The sequence below is a fragment of the Nelumbo lutea genome, chromosome 4 (genome assembly GCF_056320005.1).
Source record: "Nelumbo lutea isolate HS-2025 chromosome 4, American lotus-T2T, whole genome shotgun sequence".
In the NCBI taxonomy this organism is placed as follows: Eukaryota; Viridiplantae; Streptophyta; class Magnoliopsida; order Proteales; family Nelumbonaceae; genus Nelumbo; species Nelumbo lutea.
This window is the reverse complement of record NC_142687.1, coordinates 34,171,859-34,187,411: the sequence shown is the minus strand read 5'-3', so window position 1 is coordinate 34,187,411 and position 15,553 is coordinate 34,171,859. Positions and strand designations below refer to the sequence as shown.

The following is a 15,553-nucleotide window of genomic DNA, read 5'->3' as shown; positions in this document are numbered from 1 at the left end:
TTAGGTACGGGAATTCATAGCTAGGGACCAAAGTGCAAGCAAATCGTATTTGTTTGTCGCCCATTTCATGTTGTTTTCAATTGAGTAAACGCTGTTATATAGACGTTTCATCAGTTTTTGTGTGCCTCTCCCATTTCAAAAAAATTCATTTTGAAGCTTCTCCCAATGGGTAAATATTTATTAGCACCTTTCTTGATGTGGTGCCTAATGGGGCTTATGTATCATAAACACTCTCATTAATTGCTTTTTTCGATTTTGTAACCATACAAATACAAAGCGTTTACTCAATAAACGTAAACGGATCCAAACACATACTATGTAAATGCAGTTGAAGGTTTTATGATTTGCACCTACCTTTACATGTTTGTGTGGTTAGTAGGTTTATGGGAAATCCAATTAAAGGACACTAGCAGGTGATGAATTGAAGTAGATTTTGCAGTATCTCAGAAGCACTGCAAACTATGATAAGGGTAGTGAATCCAGTGATAGTATTCTTTGTTGTATCAATTCAGATTGTGCAAGTGATCTAAATTGGAGGCTTTTGAGAAGGTATACCTTCACTCTTTGTGGTTGTGTCATTAGATGGAAATCTGTATTTGCAGTCCACTATTACCTTAGACTATGTTTGGTTGCAATGCATATTTTATTTGCACTAAAACAAATGTATGGGAGTTTAAATTATAAAAATGAAGATTTGGTTTTAAGAACATCAAAATACTAATTTGGTTTCTGATGTTGCTCAATTCGAGGTGGTGTACGAACTGAGGAGAGCAACCAGATAGTTCCTTGCTGCTAGGGCAACGCCGAGCTACAAGGATGAGGCCACACTTCAAGACATGTGATCAAGGAAGAAGTCAGAGGCCCAAGGAGTTATCCCTGGGTAAGTAATCTGGTGCTCAAGTCAATAAAAGGTGGTAGATGGTCGGGCCGAGTTATAAGGATACTGGTCTGAGCTAAGTGGCAATACGGGTGTCAGAAGTTGGGATCCCTTACCTCGACCATAGAGTACCTTTTTATAGTGAAGATCTGTGTCCTGGTCGGACTGGGTTTTTGGGGTTGTCGGACGAGGTTAGCCGCTGAGGTATTTGAGATAGAGTCTCATTCCCTAGTGGAATTGTCTTCCTTATTCCTCCTTCTATAGTTGTGCTCATCCATATGACGTGTAATAGCATAGTTCAGCCGAGTTAGGTCAACGTGACCGATCTATGCCGACGTGGCTAAGCTAGGATGATGTGGCAGGGCAATAGCTGGGTAGAAACATGTCTCGTAGGGCCAACTCAGCCATGACCCGAACACCACTCCCCAAATTCTGAAGTCGATGAATGAAGTAGTCTAATTTGTTCTTCGGCTGAAGAACTTCAAGCTGATGTCTGGATGGAAGTCTGGCCCCTTTGGTGTTCCTCGACGCCTACAACAATCTTGAGAACCGAGCAATATGGAAAATGGACGAGGAATCTTCCCATTATCGGCTACAGAACTCTAAGAGCTCTGACTTTAGAATCTGAACCACTTCCCCTAGTTCTGTAGTCGAGGATGGGTAGTTCTTGGCCAGAAGTGTTGCGCGATTGCATAGCTCGACAGAGAGCCAAAGTGTCGAATGGAACTTACAAGTCTGTCCTCCTGGTGGAGCCGAGGAATGACTTTGATTCCCAGTGGAAGTCGAGCTTCTGTGCTGTGGTGATGCTCGGCCATGGTGCACCCAGCTTTGGAGTTGGGTCCGAATTTCGGAGTTGAGGCTACTGTGATGCTCTTTATGATGTGTTGAGCCTTCAAAGTTGGAGCTTAGCTCAGCCGTATGCTGAGGAAAGGTCTTCTGCTGTTAGTCAAAGGCCGAGCTCTGGAATTGAGGTTGTGATGCTTGGCCACAGGGAACTAAGCTGTGGAGATGGGTTCCTTCGGTGTTGTCGAGCTATGGGACTGAGGTCGTTGCGATGCTCGACTATGACCTACCGAGCTCTAAAGTTGAGGGCCCTCAAGTGCCGAGCTGTCGTGATGTTTGATTGTGGCTTGCCGATCTTCGAAGCTGAGGGTCTCACTGGTGCCGAGCTATTATGATGTTCGGTTGTGGTCTGCCGAGCTTTGAAGTTGGGGGCTTCGCAGGTGCCGAGCTATTGTGAAGCTCAGTTGTGGTCTGTCGAGCTTTGAAGTTGAGGGTATTCTCTTCAGTTGAGAAACTTGTTCATGAAATTTTGGGATCCGAGCACCTCTTCCCCAGTTCCGAAGTCAAAGAGTGGGATGTTCGGTTGGGACAGAGCGAGGCCTTCTTTTTTATTGGGTGTCCCGAGGAAATTAGGGTAGCTGGTTGACCCGGTGGGCCTGAGCGAACCTCTAGCACGTGCACTAGTGGTTGGACCGCTGCTACGGGGTGGACCAGATAAATTAATGCACTGGTTATTACTTGTCAAGGTCATCACTTCGATTTTCGTGGCTCCGTGCATGTTGTAACAATCGCGCCTGTTAGTCTTCCCGAGCTTTGTCAAGGTAGTGCTTGATCTTTACCGTAGATCTGGCATCGATTCATGTCCTTGAAGGCTATAAGAAGGGGTGAATGGGCATTCCTCCTTTGCCATTTGCGAGTGGAGTTGCTGGGATAGCTCACTGGGTGTTGTCATCGTTGCTCAACGCTTTATTTTTATTCCTCGGCTGCAAGCTCAGTAAGATGTCTTCCTTATCTGCCCATTCTTCTTCTGCTTCTAGCTCTTCTGGTTCTAGTGGGTCCGATTACAAGTCTGAGGTTGGGGCTTTCGAGGGTGCCGAGGTTGAGGAGACCGAACTTGGTCCCACTAGTGTAGAAGTCGAGCTTCCGCTGTAGGGTAGTTGCCGGTTTGGAACCACACCCTATGCGTTGGGCCTCGAGGATATGGCTCGGATCCAAGCTATGTATGACATCCTCGATGATTTTTGAATGAGGTGCCCATAGCAGGGCTATTCCTATTTCTCGACTAGGTAGGACGTCAAAGTGCTGGTTGGGGCTCTTTCCTCTGTGAAGCACTAGAAAGAGACTTTTCTTTGTCTACTATCATGGGGGCCTCCCTTCCTAGCCATGCTACAAGAGCCAAGAACGAGAGTGCCCCAACCTCAATGGTCGGTTCTTACTTGGGAGGAAATGTCGGCTCTGAGTATGATCCACTAGATAGATGTAACTGTGTATTCATGCTCGGAGATGCTGATGCTTGGCAGGCTGATGCGCAAGGTGACTGGTCTGTCCTTTTCGTTGCTTTATCTTCATGTACTTTCTTTTCTTCTTTTCTCTCGTACTTACTGTCGCGCTTCTGTAATGCAGGTGTAGAGATGGTGAGTGAAGAGATCGTATGCCAGATGAAGGAGAATTTCCAGAGGCAGAGCCTGGCTGGCGTGGTACCGCAGGTTCGTGTTCCTCCCCCAAGGTCTTCCAAGAGGGCACCTCACCGACAGAAGAGAGCTTGGCAGTGGGGAAACAATGATGAGGATGTAGTGGTCGTGGAACCTGGGGAAGCTCACCCGACAGCTTTCCCTACGTAGGTCAAGGTGAGTAGTAGTAGCTCGAACATCCATGTGCCGTGCTAGACAGTTCGTAGTTGAGACGGGATAGAGACTCCTAGAGGAGTCTCATTCCCCAACAGAGTCATCTTCTTTATTCCTCCTGTAATTGTACTCATCCATATGACGTTTAGTTGATGTGGCTGGAAGGATAAGATGGGGGGTCACAATAATAGTATAGCTCGATTGAGTTAGACGAACATGACCAAACTAAACCAACGTGGCCGAACTATACCGACATGGCTGAAATGGGATTATGTGGCAAGACCATAGCTGACGACCATGTATCTCACATGTATCTCACCGGGCCATGAGCAATCACTTTTCTCGATTCGATTGTATCCCTCATTTTCATAGTGAAAGTGAGCTCCTTCAGTTTCATTGAATTGATGACAGTGCTACAGGCTATGCGACAAATAATCATATCGCACACAAGATCGAGCTACAACCACTCAATCTTAAAATTGGCAAGAATACAACGAGGGTATCTGTCTTTTTTAGCGCTTGACAGATATTTATTTGGCTGCTTCTAATTATTAATCAAGCGTTTTTTAAACATTGGGCCTAAACTTTTAACGACATTGAACTTCTATAAAGGCATTTTTTTGGGAGAAGTATAAATTAGTCCAACTCAGAATTTAATAGGCTTAAAGTACAGGGGGAATGCGTCCTCATCATGAATTAATGCCAAATTTACAGACAGTATGTGGTTTATAGGGGAACAGGGCTAGTTGTAGGGGGTCATGGAATTCAGAATTATGCATCGTGTGTTTCGGTACTTTTCCCTTTTTTTTAAGCTTTTAAAGACAATTATACCCACTCTATAGATAAATTTGTGTTGTCTCGTCGGTGAAAACTTTCTTGACTCTAATGGAGTGGGACAGTTTTTCAAAATAATGTTGTCGCCGTGTTGGTACTAATTGGTGGACAATGGCCGTGGGAGGTTTTGGGTCCAGAACCACTGATGTTGCTAAGAATACCAGTAACTGTGCAAAGTGGTGGTTGTTGCATTTATGGAATAAATACAAAATAAGGATAAATGATCATGAGTTGCAGTGGCTGAAATGGATTAAAAGATCGTCTATCAGGTCAAATTTTGAAAGAACCAATGGAGATTTACTAGTCTATCTATCTAGATCAATAGAGAAGGAAAAAATAAATAATTGTCTTATTTATTAATTATGACCTGATAGATGATCAATAATTGCCTTATTTGAGACAATGGATACATAATTTTCAAGCATAGTTGTTTCCCGTTGGCTTTACAGATCTCCTCATATGTAATATATTATAGAATTTTAGCTAACAACAAATGATGATTTCTTTCTGGAAACAGAGATTTTTGAAAATCATGAAAAATTGTTGTTTGATATTATTTATGTCATGTAAGCTGATTCTTGAGAAATCAGTTTTGGTACTAATTTTTAAGGGTCGATTATCTTTGTATTGGAATTTATTAATATCATGTCATTCTTAAAAATCGGAATCAGTTAAAAATCAAGAAATCACCAGAAAATGTGATCCCTGAAAAGGGCTGATTTTAATAATTGGTTTTGGCCGATTTCCCAGAAATCAACATAATCGCCAACTAAATAGGAAAAAAATCACTGATTCTTTAAATTCTGATGTGGATCCAATGTGGCTCTGATTCTTGGAAAATCATCATCCATGCCAAACATCACCCAAATTTCTTTAATTTTGTGGTGGTTTCAGAGGAATCTTTGGCTTCTTGCTTCAAACTACACCAATCTGGCATCTGGTTTGCTCGTTCTTCTCAAATAAACATCTTCCATCACGGAAAACATAAAAAAAAAAAAAAGGTTTGGGACAGTTTTGTAATAGGAGGTGATTTTGGGCCTCTCACTTTTACGTTTTCAACTATGTCATAGATTGGGTGCCGTGGTATCTGTTTTCTCTATACGCTTGAGGGTTTTGCGTAATTGACCCATACTCATTTGATAGGGAAAAACACTTTCTGGCTTCATCTTTATTGGTGGCATTAATTTAGCTGACCATTTTGCTGTTTCTTATTAAATTTGCATTAGTTGCAGAGATTTCTCAAGTCGTTTTTCTCCTGGTGCTCGTGGTTACTTGTTTTTGTTTTAACATGCTTAATATACTTTTTTTATTGTATTTTTCATTGTTGTTCATTTGTTTGCTTTGTAACCTGAGCATTTTATGAATGAAATTGGGTTTAGACTTAAAAAAAAAAAAAAAGCATTCAATGTGGCAGCAAATAATAGGATAGATGACCTGGCGGGTAAAATGTTGATGCAATTGGCAAGAGAGAAGCCATGTAACGAACTTCTAGTCTCCTATTGGTTTGATGTAGCTGCGTTCATAGGAAGGATAAGTGGAGAAGAGTATGACTGGTAGTTGATTGATAGCAATAATTTGTAAAGTTATGTTTTGGTTAGAAAGAAAGAAGCAGCTATGGAGGTATATTCTTAATATGTGATTGAGATAAGTGCACGTAGTAGTGTTTATTACTGGCCAGAAAATGTTGAAATGAGAATATAAATAAGTAAATGGGATTGGTGCATTGTAGCTTGTAGAAGACGACACGATCTTGTGAAGTTATGGATGGTTTTTTGGGTTTAAGAAAAGGTGCGTGGACTGCAGAAGAAGATATTCTTCTGAGGAAATGCATTGAGAGGCATGGAGAAGAGAAGTGGTGTCTCGTTCCTCTTAGAGCAGGTACTGTACAAATTCATTTTATTTGTTCTCTAATTAATGGTTTGTTTGATGATATTGCTTTATTATTTATTTATTTCTACTGTTATAATTGTTATTGCATTATCAGGGCTGAACAGATGCCGAAAGAGCTGTAGGCTTAGATGGTTGAACTATCTCCGGCCGGATATCAAGAGAGGGAAGTTCACTTTAGATGAAGTTGATCTGATTATAAGGCTTCATAAGCTCTTAGGGAACAGGTAGTGTATATATATAGATGAAGTTGATGATTTGCTTGCTTGAAACAAAATTAAAACATCACAGATGGCAAGGTCAGGTATTGCACCGGTTGCCCTTGACTAATAGTGTCTGTTTTATCTTAAGACCGGCAGCAGGAGAAGTGGAGAACCGTGCCCACAATTGTAGAAAGCTTAAGGTTATGTTTGGTTTGAAGAAAATGTAGGAAAAAGGAAGGGACCAGCTGATCTAACGTCACTTCAGAATTAACTTTTGCTATGAGTGTAGGCCATTATGTTTACTGCTGGCTCAAGTTGCACTAGTACTGTTGATATGACATTGAAAGAGTCCTCTTGGAGACCAGCTGATCTAACGTTACTTCAGAATTAACTCTGGCTAGGACGAGTAGATCATTTAAATCAAATTGAAGTTAAGGTGGTGTTTGATTGTACTTTTTTAGATGTCTATATTTAAAAATGTTGCTTTTCAGATGTTACATTTGTTTACTTTTGCATATGAAATAGGGTTTGAAAAATTTTTTCAAATCTGAAATTTTTAGACCTAGGCCTGTCACTTAAGGCCTTCAAATGCATTTTAGGCATGGCCTAAAGTAAAAAATGCCCCTTCTCATTTGACATCTCTCTCTCTCTCTCTCTCTCTCTCTTTTTCTTGCCCTTGCTCTCTCCCCCTATCTTCTCACCATCGCCCGTTGCAACTTGCAACAGTAGTGCTCTCTCTCTCTCTCTCTCTTTCCTGTCTTCCTGCCACCACCACTACAACTTGTAGTAGCGGATTTAGTGAGTAATAATAATAATAATTATAAATTATTTTTATTAATTTTTAATATTTTAATATTTTTATAGTAATTAATTATTTTTTTAATTTTAATCATTTCATTTATTAATTATTAATTATTAATTTATTATTTATTATTTGTATTGTTTCAATATTATTTTGAGGTCATAAATTATTTTTTATGAGATAATGCAAAAGTAAACTCAACATTTCCAAATAGTATGTTGTAGGGGTAAAATAATAAAATCAGTAAATTTTAGATGATAAAGGGTGATCCAAGACAAACAAACTTATGGATTCAGAGCCTCTAAAAAGTATAAAAGTATATATATACTTCTTTTCACATTTGAAACAAAAAATTATCTTTCTAACTTTTCAGATTTAAAATTTCAAATTTATCAAACGTCACCTAAATTATCTTTCTATTCTTTTAATTCTCAGATGGTCATTAATTGCCGGCAGACTTCCTGGAAGAACAGCGAATGACATAAAGAATTATTGCAACACACGGTTGAGCAAGAAGAAGCTTGTCTCCAAAGCAGAGGAGAAATCGAACACCACAGTTGAGAAGATCAAAGTTATCAGACCTCAGCCTCGTACCTTCAACAAAAGCTCTCGATGGTTCAGACCATTGCCTGATCCTACCAGTGATGGCGCTACGAGCCAATCAGGAGAAATTCTTAGCCAGGCGGCCCCTGATAATTCTACCACTGTGGGCACAAATAATCGATCAGGAGAAATGCCTAACGAGACATCTCCTGATCTTCCACCACCTACAGACGGTCTCATGCAATGGTGGAAGAGTGTCTTAGATGAAAGTGATATCGTGGACACCACCTGCCCCATTATCAGTGGGTCAGAAGAAAATAGCCTTGCGGTTGAAGTGCAACCAGCAATGACAGGGTTTGGGAACATAGGCAGCACTACTGATGAGGGGTATCACTTATCTTTCAGTCAAAACATTTGGGACCTATTAGCTTTAGATATGGACATTATTTGAATAAAATTACTTCTTAGAAGATTTGGAGGCAAGATGTTTGATTAATTATTATTTGAGTGAAGTTACTTGAAGGACCTAATGCCTACTAGAGTTTTTCTTTTAAGTATAGAAGTGTTAGTTAAGATTAGTACTTGTGATTGTAAATGATGTGGAGTGTTTACTTTCATTTATGGTGTGTTTGGTTTGAAGTAAAAAGTAGCTAGGGAAAGGAAGTGGAAGGTAGGGAAATCTTTACAAACTTTGTATAGGTTTTTAACCTTTTCCTACCTTTTGTTCCAAACCAAAATGTGGAGTCTTATATACTTTAATTTGAACTATGGCATTTAAATTTATAGATAGATCTAGGTTGTGTTTGGATAAGCTTTTGCTCTTGTGCTTATCAAAGTCTAAAAGCAAAATCCTACTTTTGGGTTTTGACTATGTATTTTTTGTTGTAGAATCTGTTTGTTATGTTGTGAAGCTGGTCCTTACTCCTTTAACATTACTAATTAATTAATCTACAAATTAATTGAACTGAATTTAAATTATAGCTAAATGAGACTCAAATTATAACATTATTATAATTTTTGTTCTCCACAAAATGAGTCAAGTCGCTGTTGAAGTTCTGCTACAAAATGTAGAAATTTATTCTGAAATCAAGCTTTTTGTCGTTTAGTCTAAATTCAAACAAAAGCGTACGTTTAATTAAAAAAATTGGAAATAAGCTGTTATCTAGAGAGTAGAGTTGAATTATCTAAATGCTTGAAGAGAGCATGCATATAAAGGTGAGTCCTGATCACCTCACAACAAAAATACGAACGTTATAACACCCTCCCAACATAACACCGCACGTCAAATTGGTGAAATGTGTGTTGATAAGGTGTTGGAATGTGCTTTATTGGCAAGAAATCTCATTTTTCTAAGAGATCAGATTTGTTCCTCATGCTAGGCGCATCTCTCGTGCCTCACGCATCATGTACTGAGAACATCTCCCCTACTTATAAGTTATTATTCATTAGAAATATTTTCAATGCACGGCTGTTGAGGAGCAAAAGGCGTGTAAAAAGCCAAGAACAGAAGTTATGATTATGGATCTATTTGATTTGTGGTTAAGATCGGAATTAAAATCCCCCGAAATCAAAACCAGTACCGCCAAATCCTAATGTCTATTTGCTTTAGATGAAAATTAACTTACCACAAAAAGTTGATCAATGTAGAAGGAAAAAATTTCGCTACTTAAATTTTCTAACACAAGCATCATTTAGAACATAGAACATTGTATTATTAATGCTTGATGGTTTATTTTTTCTCAAGTCGATGCTCAAACTGGTTACCCATCACAACCACAATATCAAAATTTATCAATGTAAAATTGAACCTACGAGAGTTTGAGGGAGAGAACATTGAGATCACATCTCCTCTCTACAAGGGACCACCCCACAATGCCACATATAACCGATGATATCATCATCGAGAGATGTTCTTAATACATGACAGGGATGTTCTGTGGGGCTTTATGGGGCGGCCCCCGAAAGAAATGAAAATCAACCTCATTATCACAGTAGAGAACCGGTGGCCCCAATATTATCACAGTAGAGAACCGGTGGAGACTTAAGTTTGACCCCCAAATCAGAGGGAAGAGAATTTAGCCACAAGAGTTTGGTGGTGGCATTAGCTAGAGATTGGAATTCAGCCTTCATGCTAGACCGAGCTATTGTAGGTTGCTTCTTAGCGCTCCACGAAATCAAATGGAAACCAAGAAAAATACCATATTTGCCAGTAGAACGTCTGTCATCGAGGCAACCAGCCCAATCAGCATTGGAGTATGTTGTCAACGTGTCCGACGAGTATGTCGAGAAAAACAAATCAGAGTCAATGGTTCCTTTGAGATACCTCAGAATCCTCTTTACTGCACTCTAGTGTTAATTAGTAGGAGCTTGTAAAAACTGACAAACCTTATTCACTGTGAAGGCGACATTAGGTCTTGTTAGAATGACGTACTGAAGAGCACCTACAATGCTCCGGTACTAAGTGGGATCAAATAGCGATTCACTAATAAACTGAGAGAGCCGGGATGAGGTGGCCATTGGACTAGAAACAAGTTTGGCTACAGTAGGGTTAGCCTTCAACAGAAAATCCAAAATATACTTACGCTGAGAAAGGAACAATTCGGTTGCATCATGATGAGATTCAATACCAAGGAAGTAGTGCAACGGCCCCAAGTCTTTCAGAGCAAAGGTCTGAGATAAATTGCTAATAAGCTGAGAGACATGAGCAGAGGAGGATCCAGTAATAAGAATATCATCAACAAAAACAAGAATGTAAATGGTAATTTGTTCTTGATTGTAAATGAACAAAGAGGGGTCACACTGGGAACCCCAAAAACCGAGGTCATATAGACGATTACTCAAGTAGGAAAACCAAGCTCGAGGAGCCTATTTAAGCCCATAGAGTGTCTTATAAAGTTTGTAGACATGATGGGGATAATTGCTGTCCTCAAAGCCTTTTGGTTGACGCATAAAAATAGTCTAGGTAATGAAGCCATTAAGAAAGGCATTATGAACATCCAACCACTGAACGTCCCAACCACAGGAAACTACAAGACCAAGAACAATGTGCATAGTAGCAGGTTTGACTACAGGACTGAAAGTCTTAGTGAAGTCAATGCCCGAAAACTAAGTGAAGCCTTGTGCAACAAGAAAGGCTTTGTAGTAATCAATGGAACCCGTCAGGGTGCCGTTTGATTTTGAAAACCCACTTGGTACCAACCACATTCATAGAAGCATCATAGGGAACCAGTTCCCAAGTACCATTTTGAAGCAAGGCATGAAATTCGGCTGCCACGGCAGCCCGCTAATGAGGAGACTTTGAAGCATGTCAATAGGAGGAAGGTTCCTCCTCATGAGTATGAACATCATCTATTAAACAACTGGGAGAGGATGGCGAGTGGCAGTTAGTGCCTAAGCCGACCTAGACATCATACACCTTGTCATCATTGTATAAAAATTCGAGGGAATGAAAGTGAAAGTATTCCATATATATATATATATATATATATATATAAAAGGTGTGGGAGATGTAGGTCACATGCGTATGAAACTCACTCGTGATAGGTTGTTCAAGCGGCTCGATGTAAATGATAGGTTTCCAAGACCCTTATTTACTGGCGTGTTCATTCATGATAGATTGCCCAATCTGGACTGATGTCTCCTTGGTTGAAACGTTTCAGGCGAAAAAGTTGGGTGTCGCACCAGTCTCCCATCACCAATATAATCGATATAGTATTGTCCGTTTTAATCTTAGGGCTGTAGGAGAACCACAATTAACCACAACTGTAGAAAGCTTAAATGATTGGCGACCTACAATAACCATGCATTGGCCATGCATTATGTTTGCTACTGAGTACTCTAGCCAGTGTTGAAATGGCACTTAGACCGCCGGTCACCAGCTGTCAGTCTCTCAACTTGAGTTGTTGTGGTTTGATGCTGAAAGATAATGGGAGGGGAGTGCGAATGAGGGAGGAAAGTACTGTTGAGTTTTATCGTTTTTCACATTTTTGTCTTTTAGTGGCTGGTTGAACCAGCCTTAATAGAACATTTCCGTTAAATGCATATTAACTTAATAAGGTTGTATGCTCATTTTTCATTTTTCATTCGCTGGTGCACGCTTCCAATGAATCGGAGGGTCCACAGAACTCAAGCTCGGGGTGAGGGCGCTTATTCCAAATTAGTTAATTTGGGTATGTCTGAAATCTACCACAACTCCTAGAAGGGCAAAAATGCATTTGACCTTGATCAGAAATGTGAGAAGCTTGATTTTAGCCAAAGGTGTGGGGAAAAAGCGGGTTTGAAGATTTGCTTCACTAGAGAGAAAATCCTCTGGAGGTGGGTCGGGGAGTGAGGTTTTACCTGAGAACCTGAGCACTCAAGTTAAGTTAAATCAAGTAGAGGAAGCACGGAGAGTTCAAGATCTATGGAGGAGCTTGTAGAACGATATATCCAGGTGGCAATATCGTATGGTCTCTTCTTTTCAGGCCGGAGAAGCTTTGAGAAATTTCGAGCGGGAGGCACAAAAAGAAAGAGAGAAAAAGAAGACAAGTAGTGATGAAAGAAGATGATTGAGAGAGCAATATTTCTCTCCATGAGTTAAATGGGAACTTCAAGTTTAGAGGTTTAGTATGAAGTAGGAAGGTAAGAAGGTTGGTGGACTATTACGTGGATACTTCTATTAATTTAGATATGAGGAAAGCGAAGTCGAGGAGATTGGTCTAGTGTTTAGTTTTTGAGCTGCTGTGTTTGCCGTTTTCTTGTATGAACTTGAACAATCTGAATGTAAAATATATTAGTCATTTCATATAATTTATAAAGTTAAAAACTAAATTTAAATATTTATCGAAAAATATGAAACAAAAAAAATATAAAAGATAAATAAAGATGACTTTACATAAATCCCAAATCCAATAACAAGATATAACCAACAGCAAGGCTTATATATGGAGAGAAGAAATTAAGAATGGAAATGCAAAGATGATTGGCCCTGCATTATGTTTGCTACTGAGTACTCTAGCTAGTGTTGAAATGGCACTGAGATGTAGTAGTCCTCTTGGAGCGAGGACCAGCTGAGCAGAACTTGTTTTTTAAGTAACTCTTGCTAGAAAGATCGAGCTGACTAAAAACAAATTGAAACTAAATAATTTTCTTTCTCTTCTTTCAATTCTCAGATGGTCGTTAATTGCCGGCAGACTTCCCGGAAGAACAGCAAACGATGTAAAGAATTATTGCAACACGCGGTTGGGCAAGAATAAGCTTGCCCCCAAAAGAGAAGAGAAAGCGAACACCACAGTTGAGAAGATCAAAGCTATCAGGCCTCTGCCTCGTAACTTCTCCAAAAGCTCTCGATGGTTCAGACCATTGGCTGATCCTACCAGCTGTGAGGGCGCTACGAGCCAATCAGCAAACAAAATCATCTCTGATAATTCTACCTCTGTGGGCACTTGCAATCAATCAAGAGAAATACCTAACGAGGCATCTCCCGATCTTCCACCGCCTGCACACGATCTCATGCAATGGTGGAAGAGTGTGTTAGACGAAACTGATGAGATGGAGATGGAGACATCCTGCCCCATTATCAGTGGACTTGCGGTTGAAGAGCAACCAGCAACGACAGAGGGTGGGAACACTAACGTGGAAGCAGGAAACACGACTGATGGTCATGAGTGGGATGATTTATCTTTTAGTGAAAACATTTGGGACCTATTAGCTTCACAAGTGGATATTATTTGAATAAAATTACTTCTTAGTAGGTTTGGGAGGAGAGACGTGTGTGATTAGTCATTATTTGAATGAAACTACTTCAAGCACCCAATTAATGCCTACTAGAGTTTTATTTCTTCTTAATAATTATAAGATTAAACTATGTGGAAATGTTTTTCTTTTTTTTTATGGATTGTAAATTGAACCATGTTTAAATAATTAATTTATGGATTAATTTAGGTTTTGTTTGGATAAGTTTTTTCTTGTGTTTTTCTAAGTCTAAAAAAGCAAAAATCTATTTTTGGGTTATTATTATATACTAGTCGGGATCATTGCATCGCACATGTTTAATTAAGCAAAATCGATGAAGATGCTTGCTTTTTTCTGAATTATTTATATATTATCAGGGCTGAATGCATATCAACAGAGGGGAATTCACGTCAGATGAAGTTGATCTCATTTAATGGAGCCCTGTTTGAATGTAACATATGAAATTAAAAAATGATTCATTCTAGTTTCATTTGCATATCCCAACAAGTATAGGGCCAGCTGATTTGGAGATTAAACCTGAGTGGTGTTTTCTCTTTGAAAATGGCTTATAAGTTAAACTGTGACATTGCTGATTCCAGAGGGGATTATGTCAACTGGAATTCATTTGTCGGAAAACTTAAATGCCCTCCAAAGTCAAAAGTTTTTCTGTTCCTGCTTCTTTAAAAATTGAATCACTGCTAAGCAAATATGGAATGTGGTGATTCCCAATCTTGATAACAACAATGGTACTAGTAATAGTATTTTAGATTGATCGGCAGATCTCCATAAGATTGTCATGGCAGAAACGTCCTTCTTCAAAGACCCAAGCTCGACTCTTAAGCACAATTCTAATGGTTAGGCCTGAATTGAGCCAATTTACTGTTAGTTTAATTAATGCGAAATTATTTTACTTAATTAAATAAATAGATATGAAATTATTTTAATTAAATAATTAGTAGTTTACTTAGTTGTTTTACTTAAAAATTATGGTAAATTCACTAACTTAACAATAAATTATTATTAAAGTAATATTATTTTAATTAAATAATTCATTGGATATGGTAACTTACAGTTAAATTAAATTTGTGAAACGTCTAGTAATTAATTAACTATAAATACTTATCAATTATTAAGAGTAATGTTTTAACTAATTAATTAAGCTATTGATTATCTATCAAGTCCACTTAATTACTTCACTATAATTGATTATGTATTTAATGAATAACGATAATTATTTGAGAATAATTGAATCTACTTAATCAGTTAACTGTATTTGATTTTTTCATTGTATCATTTATAATTATAATAAGGTTTTAATTAATTATTAACATTTTACTTTACTTTTTTTATTTGTCTTATTTTTTAATCCATTTTTCCCTTATAATTATTTTAGATATTTTTTATTCATCTTATTTCAATATTTAAGTTTTAAGTTAAACTATTTCAAACAAAAAAGTTTTTAACTTAAACGTTAATATTTTAATAAATTGATGAGAAATTAAATGCATGTATTTGCAAGGTGGATATAAATAGAGATGGAAATAAATAGAGAGATATATAGGGGAGGGAGGATGCAAGATTATGAGTTGTTGGAGGAAGTTTTAGGTGGGGATATAGTTTAGGAGAAATTTTAGGAGAGAAGATGAATTAGGTGATTGGGAATGTTAGTGAGAGAGAGAGAGAGATTAGTATAACAGGGGTGTTGAGGTAGAAAGCTGAGTGTAAGGAGTGGTATTTTGAGGAGAGGGTGGGAACCAAGGAGTAGGGGTGTCAATGGTATTTGAAAATTCGATTTTGAATTCGAGATTTGACATAATCGAATCAAATTTGAATAAATTGAATATCTAATCGGTCGAATTCGGATATCATATTCATACCGAATAACTAATCAGATTCGAATTCGGATATGACCTAATTCGATTCGATAAATACCCGAATTCGACCAATTATTTAATTCTTATATATAATATATAAAATTTTTAAATGTTTTATATAATTTATATATATATATATATATTAAATTATATAAATAACTTATATATTTATATACTTTATATAAATAAAATAT

The 15,553-nt window shown here is 38.2% G+C and overlaps 2 protein-coding genes across 2 annotated transcripts; both read left to right on the top strand.

Moving 5' to 3' along the window:
- The first annotated feature begins 6,063 nt into the window (after positions 1–6,063).
- On the top strand, positions 6,064–8,562 carry LOC148855112 (transcription factor MYB1-like). The gene is made up of 3 exons (XM_088985725.1): positions 6,064–6,216; positions 6,323–6,452; positions 7,666–8,562. Exons 1-3 carry the CDS (start codon positions 6,099–6,101, stop codon positions 8,222–8,224), a joined length of 807 nt encoding a protein of 268 aa, XP_088841851.1. The 5' UTR covers positions 6,064–6,098; the 3' UTR covers positions 8,225–8,562.
- A 2,118-nt stretch (positions 8,563–10,680) lies between these two features.
- Positions 10,681–13,485, top strand: LOC148855111 (uncharacterized). The gene is made up of 2 exons (XM_088984879.1): positions 10,681–10,930; positions 12,845–13,485. The coding sequence occupies exons 1-2, from the start codon at positions 10,681–10,683 to the stop codon at positions 13,483–13,485; spliced, it is 891 nt and encodes a 296-aa protein (XP_088841005.1).
- The last annotated feature ends 2,068 nt before the right edge of the window (positions 13,486–15,553 follow it).